Here is a 12,070-nt window from a genome sequence, read left to right as displayed (position 1 = left end):
TGCCGCCAAGGGGGGTGAAGGGATGATGTGTTTGGTGTTGGCATCAAGCTGGAGTTGGCAGAAATGGTGGAGGATGATCCTTTGAATGCGGATGCTGGTGGGGTGATAAGGACTCCATCCCATTCTCTCAGTTCCTTCGCCTCCGTCGCATCTGTTCTGATGATGCCACTTTCAAAAACAGTTCCTCTGACATGTCTTCCTTCTTCCTTAACTGAGGTTTTCCACCCACGGTCGTTGACAGGGCCCTCAACCGTGTCCGGCCCATCTCCCGCCCATCCGCCCTCACACCTTCCTCTCCCTCCCAGAAACATGATAGGGTCCCCCTTGTCCTCACTTATCACCACACCAGCCTCCGCGTTCAAAGGATTATCCTCCGCCATTTCCGCCAACTCCAGCATGATGCCACCACCAAACACATCTTTCCTTCACCCCCCTGGTGGCATTCCGCAGGGATCGTTCCCTCCTGGACACCCTGGTCCACTCCTCGATCAATCCCTACACCTCAACCCCCTCCCACGGCACCTTCCCATGCAACCGCAGAAGGTGCAACACCTGCCCCTTTACTTCCCCTCTCTTCACCGTCCAAGAGCCCAAACACTCCTTCAAGTGAAACAGCATTTCACTTGTACTTCCCTCAATTTAGTCTACTGCATTTGTTGCTCCCAATGCGGTTTCCTCTACATTGGAGAGACCAAGCACAGACTGGGTGACCACTTTGCAGAACAACTTCGGTCTGTCCGCAAGCGTGACCCAGACCTCCCTGTCGCTTGCCATTTCAACACTCCACCCTGCTCTCATGCCCACATGTCTGTCCTTGGCCTGCTGCATTGCTCCAGTGAAGCTCAACGCAAACTGACGCAACAGCAACTCATCTTCTGACTAAACACTTTACAGCCTTACGGACTGAATATTGAGTTCAACAATTTTAGATCATGAACTCTCTCCTCCAACCCCACCCCCTTTCCGATCCCCCCCCTTTTTTTCCAATAATTTATATAGATTTTTCTTTTCCCACCTATTTCCATTACTTTTAAATGTATTTCCATCCATTGTTTTATCTCTACCTTTTAGCCGATTTCGATTCCTTCACCCCACCCCCACTAGGGCTATCTGTACCTTGCTTGTCCTGCTTTCTACCCTTACTTAGCACATTCCTTAGATGATATCACCACCTGCAACACCTCTTTGACCTTTTGTCTATGACATCTTTTGGCTATCTCCACCTTTCACTGGCCCTCTATCCAGCTCTACTTGTCCCCCCCACCTTAAACCAGCTTATATTTCACCTCTCTTCTATTTTTACTTAGTTCTGTTGAAGAGTCATACGGACTCAAAATGTTAACTGTGCAGATGCAGCCAGACCTGCTGAGTTTTTCCAGGTATTTTCTCATTAATCTGAAGACATGAGGCCTTTAAAAACTTACCTGAATGTGGCAGCCAGTGCTGTAAAAAAGGGGTATGTCCTCTCCGTCCTTTGATTCTCCTGCAGACACGGCACTTACCCTGGAAAGGCGGCACTGTCCCATTTCTGCTGCAGACGGGATCTGAAGTCCCCGGCTGAAAATGGGCATTTCTGTTGGGGCGCAGAAAAATTCGCAGGAGTGGCAATGTTGCTAACCGGATTGTCTAGGCTGATATTTTTCGTGCAGTGTAACTATTTCTCAGCAATACAGTTTGAATTCATTTTGGAAGAGGACGGTCATAGAATTAAAGAATGATAAAGCAAAGAAATGGGACATTTGGACCATTATGCCTGTGCCAGCTTCCAATAGTCTCACTTCCCTTTCCTTTTTCCAATTATCTCCCTTCAGATATGAAAACCCTTCTTAATTTTGAATGCCTCAGTTGAATCTGCCCATAATCTTTTGGATCATAAGCTGCTCCAAAAAGAACACTCCCAGCTTCTCTATATAACTGAAGTGGCACATATTGATTTCATTCCAGTGTTTCTCCTCTGTTCTGTCTCTAAGGCCTTGACATCCTTTTTAAAGGGTGGTGCCTAGAATTGGACAATGTTCCAGCTGGAGCCTAACCAGTAATCTATGAAGGTTCAGCATAGCTTCCTTGCTTTTCTACTCAATACCTGTTTCTAAAGCCAATGCCCCCAAGTATTTTTTTTTTAAAACAGCCTTCTCAAGTTGCCCTGACACCTTCAAAGACTTGTGAATGGATACCCTCAGGCCCCTTTCCTGCATCCCATTTAAAATTGTACCATTTAGTTTATATTGTCTCTCCACATCCTTCCTACAAAAATGAATCACTTCATACTTCTCTGCATTATAGTTCATCTGCCATGCAAGTGTCCATTATATTCACCTCACTGTTTACTACATTTCTGAGTTTTGTTTCATTTTCAAACTTTGAAATTATTTCCTGTATCCCCCAAATTCAAGTCATTAATATATGTCAAAAATAGTGGGTCGAATTCTAACACCCTGGGGGACATCATTGTTTAGCTCGCTACAGTCTGAAAAACAACTGTTCACCATTACTCTCCGCATTCCACCCCTTGGACAATCTTGTATTCATGCTGCCCCATATTCACATGGGCTTCATTGACTGATGAGTCACTGTATAATCCTGTATATAAGAGGAGTCATAGTTTTCCTTTTGTTTGTGTGTTATTCTTTAATTTAGAGAATCTGGATTGTGAATATAAGAATGGCTACTGTCAGCAGTACTGCAACATTGACAAGGCAACTCAAATGGCAAAATGCAGCTGTGCAGAAGGTTATCAACTGAATGAAGATCAGAAGACCTGTGTTAAAAATGGTACTGACTCTACCTGTCACTAACTCACATATCACTAACTACTGATCATGGCCACAAATTGCATCTCTGCTAAGAACTTTCCAAACTTGATGAGCATAGACAAACTTTATACTTTTGAGGGAATCAAGCCTTTGATTTGAATTTTGGTTCTAACACCAATTGCACCCTAAATTGGAGATAAATTGGGACTTTTATTACATCCAAAGTAACCCCAATCTCATGGATTGCAGTTTATGGTGCAGCTCCAAAGGTTTCCTGTAATTAGCTGTGAATTATCACAGTTTTAGAGATAGGCAAGGAAAGAAGGGAACTTGTACGGAGATGGCTACAGCTGCACACCTGGGATTGACATATTGCCACCTTCAATGCAGGGATGTGATTATTGACCAAGACAACCTGTTTGAACCTTGTTGTGACCATCAGTCAGCAGCTCTACTAAACAGGATCGGATGCTTCATGGAACATGAAAACTTTTGAGCTTTTGGGACCTTAGAAATATTGATTTCAGGAAGACAACTGGTATAGGGTAGAAGGTTAATTGAATAAAACAAAAAAATGCTGGAAATACACATCAGATCAGGTGGAATTTACAGTTCCCTTTTTATTTTATGGGTTAAGTAAACATGCTAGAGTTTTACATGATTTGCTTTTAGGTGCAGGAGATTAAATGAGTTGGGTAGCATCTGTAATGGGACAGATTGGACAACCTGTGGGTTTCCTGTGGTCGATTGGACAGTTTTTTGGTCAGATGACCAACGACCCGAAGTATTTTTTTTAAACAGCCTTCTCAAGTTGTCCTGACACCTTCAAAGACTTGTGAATGTATACCCTCAGGCCCCTTTCCTGCACCCCATTTAAAATTGTACCATTTAGTTTATATTGTCTCTCCACATTCTTCCTACAAAAATGAATCACTTCATATTTCTCTGCATTAAAGTTCATTTGCTATGCATGTGTCCATTATATTCACCTCAGTGTTTAGTACATTTCTGAGTTTTGTGTCATTTACAGACTTTGAAATTATTTCCTGTATCTCCAAGTCCAAGTCATTAATACATATCAAAAAATAGGGGTCAAATTCTAACCCCCTGGGGGTTAATGTTTAACTCTCTCCAGTCTGAAAAACAGCCATTCACCATTACTCTCCACTTTCCATCCCTTGGACAATCTTGTCTTCACTGCCACTGCCCCTATAATCACATGGGCTCATCTGATGAGTAACCGTTTGAACAGGCTGTAAGCTTGATGGGATGCACGTGTTTATAGGATCTTTATGTTTTTTTCAATGCATGCTTTTCTTATGTTCTGAGGAAAACAAACTTTCTTCTGCTTTTTAACTTATAACTTAATAACTTTTGTTATTCTACATGAGTTAAAGGTAGTCATCCATTAACACAGTTGGTGAGTTGCTGGAGACTTTTTCAGGTTTGTCTGGGAAATGCCTTAAATAGATATTGGGAGAAACTGATGTCACCCTGGTCATTACACAAGCTAGTTATAAAATCAAGGCTGAAATTAGGGGAGAACAGTAGATATGTGGAGAATGTGTAGTCAGAGATGTGTGTCAGTTTGAGATAGGTCATGTAGGCAATCTCCAGCCATTTTCCTGTGAATGTGCCTAATCCACGCCATTCTAGTTGGTATTTTAGGATATTTTTTGAAATGCAGTTGCAGTGTTTAATCCAACCCTTGATACTGTAGCAGAATTTCTGCTCAATTCCCAGTAGCCCAGACATCATGCTCTTGGTTGTGGGAACATTAAATCTTTAGCCACCTAAAGCTAACTAAATGTGATCACAAGCATCCATCTCTGCTCAGATTACTCAGACAAACCTACAGGCTAACCTATAACCTTGACCAGCTAGTTTCTTGCTTCAACCCTTCTGTTCCATTGCATTTGTTTGTCTTTTGTATTCAAATTCAGTTACATATCCATGTGGGATGATACCTCTATATGGATTACAAACTCGCTCGTTGGAGGAGGAACTTGCCCTCAACGAAACAGACACGGACTCTGACTACTTAACAAAGTTAAATTACACTGAATCAAATATCTGGAAGCGCATTGTTGGTGGAAATCTTTGCAGACGAGGTTTTTGTCCTTGGCAGGTGAGATAGAAGTTCTAAAATGGTACCAACCCATTTACTTCAGACATCCTCTGAGCCATATTTGAGCATCTATCAGAAACATGTTGTGGAGATGGAGTTTGGATGTGTAAAGTCTGGTTACATTTTGTGGAGATGCAGTTTCTATGAAGTCTAAGGGGCTGAATTTCCTAGATTAGCACTCAGTCAACGTGTATTCTCCATGTGCTAACATGAAGAAATAAAGGCCGAAACTAGTCATTTTTACTGAATGAGACAAGTGAGAGGAGAAACTGGTCCTCCTGCCTCATTTACTTGTTCTTTTTCCCTACTGGGCACCCATTTGGAAAGGTGCTGAAAATGAAATAGGTCTTCAGGCATTGCACCCAGCCCTTTTCGGATTGGACTCTCTAACACGAGCGGGACATGGCCCTGGGGGTTCAGGGCTGGAATTGACTGGCAGCCTTTTGGCTGCTGTTTGCGGATTGTGGTGAGCAAGGCCCGATACAGCAGCTTCCTGGGCTCACTGTCCCTGTTTGTTGCCCTGGCAGAATGGGGCTAGCACGCTGATCCCCTACATGTATATACAATGACATATTTCCATGATCTGAGGGCTTGTGCTTCCCATGAGCAGCTGCAAAAGCGTTTTCTACATCACAACAGTGACTACCCTTCAGAAGTAAAACTTAACTGTGAAGCACTTTGGGACGTCCTGAGGTTGTGAAAGATTCTGTAGAAATACAAGTCTTTCAAGTATTTCTCTCACATGACACCTGGTTACCGAAAAATTGTAATTTCAGTCATCAGTAGCTGTATCATTGTACAATTACATAGGGAGATGCTTCTGCAATAACACAGAGCATATTTTACCCTCTAATAAACGTGTCGTCCACCTTATTTTAAATGGGTTGATATATGCACCAGTACCTCACTAAGAAACTTTAGGGCCTCAATTGCCAACTACTGGTCATGGTAGATGCTGCCACCTTCTCCACAGATGGAAGTTTAAAGCATCTACATCATCCCAGAGCTCCTAACCAGATCCTGAAGTACATCCTCAGACACTGCTCTCAGAGGAAATCCAGAGGATAGTGCACAAGATGTCTGCACTTACACCAGAAGCTATGACCTCTGTATCTGAGTTAGATATTAGGATTTGTCTTTTGCTGCTACCATATGAAAGAAGAAGGGCCAAGAATATAGAAAAAGAAAGAGCTACTGCACTAAATGATTGTGTGTGTAAATAAGTGTGAACCACACTGAACTGCCCATTCAGGGAACGGTTTCTGGTAAAGGATGTCACTAGAGATTTTCCCAGGGAAAACGTTGCTGATTAAGGGAGGAATATCAGTCAGGGGTCTGGTACAAATCCCCGTTCTTTTTCGAAAAATGGCACAGGGGATTTTGCATCCAATTGAGTTGCCAGATAGGGCTTTGGTTTAAGACATAAGACAGGATCCCCAAAAATACAACACTCCTCAGAGGCCTAGATTATGTACCCAAATGCATGGTCGAGTACCTGGTCCTTCTGCCTCATTTTCTTGTTCTTTTTTCCTACTGGGCACCCATTTGGAAAAGTGCTAAAAAAAGAAATAGGCCTTCAAGCATTGAACCTGGGTTTCAACTCCTGACTCACAGGCAAGAATCCTATCCAGAGCAAAGCTAATGCCTATAGAATGGAATTTGCAATCTAGCTCCAGAGGACAGGCTCTAGACAAGTTGTTAAAAATTAAATCAGGCACATGAGCTTAGATAGTCCATTAAGGTATAAGCTTGGCTTAAGGTGAAGCAACACGTGAGGACCACATGTTGGATCTTCTAATTCTAGAGTCAGTCTTAGTAACAAGGAAAGCACCTGTTCTGGGACTTCACCCATTGGTGAACAGGAAATCGAATATAGGATCTAAAGGCCTGTAGAAACTTAGAGGGGTTGCCATCATGATTTGTGGCTCTTACAGCAGTAAGCCTCACAATGTCTGAAAGGAACTTATCAGTGTACAGTGCACCTTGCTGCACAAAGTGAGGCAGAGAGAAGGATCTATTTAAGATGGGCTGGTGAAGGATGCCCAATGAGATGGGTAGCAGCATGAATGTGTTTTTAATTGGAAGAATCAATGGAAAATATCTGATAATTGTACAAGATCAAGAAACCAATGGTTACCTTCCAGTAACTATGTGAATTGAACATTCATGGCAGTTACAATTACCTCCTCTCTCACTATCTTAAAGAATTTTAAGTACTGGCCATGAGCACCTCTTATACAGCAGGGCTCACTCAGTACCATTAACTTTTGCCTGAAATTGTTCTTCATTCACAACTTGTACACAATCAGCCCAAAGTAATGTACCTGCACAATGTTGGGGCATATTAGTGATACATGATACCTAGGTTTTACAGTAGTTCACCATGACGACATTAATCTTTCACTTCAAATATGCTTGCAATGGCAGCCTACAACAAAAGAGAAAGAGTATGTCCTAAAGCAGGGCCCCTAACATTTGTCCTGATACATCATGTGAGCAGAAGCCTTGCAAAACCAGGACTGAGACCACTGAGGGAATTAAAGGTTTAGAAGTAATGGTCCCAACTCAGAGATCATTGTAACCCCTCCTCCTACTTTCATTCTTCTCATGATGTTCTCTCATTCAATCACACACTTAGTTCTTCAAATACTGCCAGTTTGCTGAGCATCACATCTTCAGCTTCCTGAACATTGCCCATGCAGTGCTGAGTGTTGCATGCTCATTTCCCTGAAGATCAAACACTAAGCTGAATGAGTATTGGATGCTCAACTCTCTGCACGTGTGATATTAAATTTCCTGAATATCATACTCAGCTCCCTGAAAATTCCATGCTAAGCTCCCTAATGATCACACACTCCAGTTGACTGCATCCTTTCCCTGCTGTATTCCACTTTATTTCTATTATGAGGAGGACAGTGTTATGAGGAACAGTTCAGGAGGACTCACTCCAGCAGTAGTTGATGTCCGCTGCTTTGAATCTCAAGGCCCTTAACAGAAACAATGCAACAAGTCTTATGGTCAGTGCACTTTCAGAACAAGTTATGAGGTGATGCATTCACAATGTATTGTGATGAGAAAGACTGCATTTGAGCAGCAGGAACCAAACAGATGTGACAGGAGCAGCTTTCTGATCAACATGCATCTGCCCTGTGGTGTGTAACCCAAGGATGAAGAAAATGGGAAACATAATTCAAATTTTGCTTTAGTGCTAGTTATGGCTGGCTTCTATGCTTTGATGAGCCTAGTGAGGTTATTAAATTTCTTCTGTTGTTGAGCTGCTATCCTACGATGGCCAATATGTGGTGCTCTTGGCTATCACACTTCCTTATATTTACCTTCACAGGCCTCCTTCCCCCATCCCAAAGATGTTGTGTCTGCATTGCATAATTTCAGATAGCAAAACTTCAAACTCTGAAAATTTGGGGATTCTGTTCCTCAAGAAACAACGTGTAGCTGGTCCACCAACAAAATGGCTGCACTGGCCCTTTTAATCTGCTGCAGACACTCATGTACAGATATTGCACCAGATTTGCCTCCAGCAGCCACCCACCCCCCTGCCCCTGCCCCTGCCCCTTCTCAAGCATGTCTCCCCCATGCAATGCAGAATTTGTAAGGCTGGTAGCCTGACAAAAACAGTGCACTTGTATCAGTAATGAAGATTTGCCCAGCAGATGGAAATCACTTCACTTCTGGTGAGGACTCAGTTTTTGATTAAAATCTCAGCTGTAGAAAGTTCCAGCCCAGAAATTGCTCCATTAAGTCTCAGCTGATGATTTTCTCTGCATAAGCCACCTGGTCTAATCCCATGCTTAAACTCATTTTAATATTCCTCCTTTTTATAAGTAATTGTGGAACTCTTTTTAAAATAATACCAATGTATTCTTTGAATAATGGTTTGTAGCAGAAAATTCCATATTTTAAACTAACCTCTGTGGAAAGAACTTTTCCCTGATCTCTCCTTTAATTCTTTTTCAATCTTAAATTTAGGCTCTCTTGTTACCATATTGTTGAGGAGCAGATACAACCAATCACTACTGAGTCCAACAGAATCGTTCAGAACTTTAAATCTACCACCTCACGCTTAACTTTCTTAGCTGTAAAAAGACGTAACCTGAACTAGTTTCTTTTGCACACAATACTGAGGTACGTTACTCACTATCTTTTTGCTGTTCGTAGGTGTTGATAAATAATCAATATGATGATGGCTTCTGTGGTGGGACTTTGATTAACAGTCGTTGGGTTGTCACTGCAGCCCACTGCTTTGACGTGGTGCTGCCGCACTCAGTTACGGCAGGTAAGAGACAGATATATTGTTCTTTAAATTGTGTTGATCTTCAAAATCAGCATTTATTTTCTGCTTCTCTTCCCCATTTCTATCTCACTCCCACTGCATTTGTCACTCTTTATCACCTGTCTTATTATCCTCTCTTTTGCCCTTTAACTCTTTCACGTGTCACTCCTCCTTGCAATCACATCTTTCCTCTGTCAGCTCAACCTGTGTTCTCTTTCTCCTTCATTTCTGTTTCTTCTATTTAGCTTTCACTTCCTTCTGCTCTCATTTGATTCTTCCTTCTCCACTCCTGTCCTTTTCTCGTGCCATTTTCTTCCTCCTTCATTTCTGCCTTATTCATTATATATCACTTTTCCTCCAATACATTTCTCTCTCTCCACTTATGTTTCTTTTTCCTCCGTCACTCATTCTGTTCCACTACTTTCTCATCCCTTTGATTCCTTTTCTTGTCTCTTTCTTAGTCTCTCTCCTGTACTCACCCTCAGTCATTCTTCCATTTGTCTCTTCACACTTCTTGGCTGCCTCATATTTACTTGCATGTTTCTCCTTCTTCACTTCTGCTGCTCCTTCATGTCGGTCTCCTTTACTTCTGTCTTTATTCAATTGTTTTTCTTTTCTCCATTTCTGTATGCCTCTTTACTTTACCCCTGCCTCACCTCCTTATCCTTTCTTTCTTGATTCCATTTATGTTTATCATGTCCATTTACTGTTCTGTTTTCTCTCTTGGTTGTCACTCTGTCTACGCTACTTACCTTTTATCTTGTTCTTGATCTTTCACTTTCAACTAACTCAACATAGAATAAGTATAAAAGTTTCTGGGTTGCGGGGTTCAGTTGCTAACTTATTGCTTTAACTAGATATCGGAGAAGCTGAGCAGGAACAGTGAACAGTGGGGTTCATTTTATTTTGACAAAGGCGTAAAACACACACATTATAAAGACTACTTCAGATAATATCAAAGAATATTACAGCACATTGTGCCCGTACCGGCTCTTTGAAAAACCTACACAATTAATCCCACTCGCCTTTTCTTATAGGCATATAAGCATACAATTTTTTTATTTTTCCCTTTTGAAAGTGACAATTGAATCTGTATTCACCACCCATTCAGGTAGCATTTTCCAGATAATTGTATAAATTAAATGATATAAGCAGCTTCTGAAACTGCTCTTACTCCACCAGGTGAATTTGACAAACTTCAAACGGAGGTCTGGGAGGAGAAGGTTTTAGTGAAGAAGTTTCTGATCCATCCTCAGTATGACCCAATAAGATATGACAATGACATTGCCCTTCTGTACTTGAATCAGCCTGTGAATTTTAGTATTTCCATTGCTCCAATTTGTCTACCCAACCACAACCTGGGTCAGCTCCTGCTGCATGTTGGGAAAGTGGGGATGGTGAGTGGCTGGGGTCTGACCCACATAGGAGGCAGGTCATCCCGATTCTTGAGGAGAGTCCAACTTCCATACGTTGAACAGGAGGTTTGCATACAATCGACAAATCTGCCAGTTACAGATAACATGTTCTGTGCTGGGTTCAAAGATGACAATATGGATTCCTGTCAAGGCGATAGTGGGGGACCCTATGCAGTGTTATATCGACAAACATGGTATTTGATTGGCATAATTAGCTGGGGTGAGGGCTGCGCCAGAGCAGGAAAATATGGTGTCTACACTAGGGTACCTGGTTACTTATCGTGGATATATGACACTTTGTCAGAGTACAGCCACTGAGACGTTGAATTCTCTGCTCAGTCAATTTTTGTGAATGAACAGTAGCACAAGAGAAAGACAATTAAAGAGCAGACGCATGACAAAAGCACCTGGTTATGGGGAAAAAATCATTGTAACACTGGGCAGCAGATCTCAAAGCTACCATTTAATGTCATTTAGATGATTAGTGTGTCAATTTATCAACCGCAGGTTGCTTAACAGCAGTCAGTACAGTTGATAATATTCTAGCCTAAAAATTACTGCTGGTGATAGCTGCAGATGAATGCTTAATACATTCATTTGCTGTTTTCTGTTGAATAATTTCTATGCTTTAACATTGAAACAAATGCCATTCACATGTGAAAGAAACAAGGGAAGAACTGAAGCTAACAGCAGCAAGGTTATCAATCATCAAATATCCTAGAACTACTCCCTCCTTGGACTCTAGTCTGAATTGAATTGACAGTTCGATGGCTCTCATTCGTGCTGCAGTATAAAGCCTGGCATGGTCACGGATTCTGATTGTGTTGCAATATATAAATATCGCACTATCGTAAGTTAGTGCCCCAGTTTATAACCTAGCACTTTCATGCAGTTTGGATATGGAACAAATAAATTGATTTGCAAATGCCGATAGCTGAATTTCCTTTCTTTCTTTTTGTTCTTTTGAATGCTACCATTTATTAGTCATTATGCATCATCTTTATTACACAGGGCGGTCAGAGTAACAAGCAGAATCTAGGATTCTGTAATTGTCCTTAATCATTGAATATAGATGAATCTAAAAATAGATGTTTCAACATTACATAGAGGATGCTCTTGGAACACTCCCTGTGTAGCCCGCTTCATCAGGTGATCATCTGCAACCTACAGCAGACAAGGTTAGAAGCTAGAAGATTCTATATTAAGGCCTTAGGAATCTCAATTAGTAAGCTGAAAAGTCCTAAGCTCTCAGCCATGATCTCAAACTCCAAGCAAAGCCCATGCACCTTACAGGACCATTGGCACTTTATTCTCTGTTTGTGCCCACAGTCACATCTTGCCCAAGACTCACAATTTTGTGATAAAGACTGAAGTCCCTGACCCAAAGCATATACTCAAAATTTATGCAATACTTACAAGGATCAAAAATAAACATCATAACAGTAATTAGCCCTCTGAAATGAACATAATACCTTCCATGTTT

General features: G+C 41.6%; 1 protein-coding gene across 1 annotated transcript in view; it reads left to right on the top strand.

Annotated features, from left to right (window-relative positions):
- The window catches only part of LOC144694311 (uncharacterized), a 107,837-nt gene extending 96,319 nt beyond the window's left edge, over window positions 1–11,518 (top strand). The window contains exons 13-16 of the mRNA XM_078564642.1: window positions 2,638–2,772; window positions 4,697–4,881; window positions 9,058–9,175; window positions 10,355–11,518. Coding sequence (XP_078420768.1) covers window positions 2,638–2,772; window positions 4,697–4,881; window positions 9,058–9,175; window positions 10,355–10,905 — 989 coding nt within the window. The 3' untranslated portion in view covers window positions 10,906–11,518. The remainder of the gene's footprint in view (window positions 1–2,637; window positions 2,773–4,696; window positions 4,882–9,057; window positions 9,176–10,354) is intronic.
- Window positions 11,519–12,070: the final 552 nt, after the last annotated feature.

The sequence above is a fragment of the Cetorhinus maximus genome, chromosome 19, assembly GCF_964194155.1.
Source record: "Cetorhinus maximus chromosome 19, sCetMax3.hap1.1, whole genome shotgun sequence".
NCBI classification, from domain to species: domain Eukaryota; kingdom Metazoa; phylum Chordata; class Chondrichthyes; order Lamniformes; family Cetorhinidae; genus Cetorhinus; species Cetorhinus maximus.
This window is presented reverse-complemented; position numbering and strand designations above follow the sequence as displayed.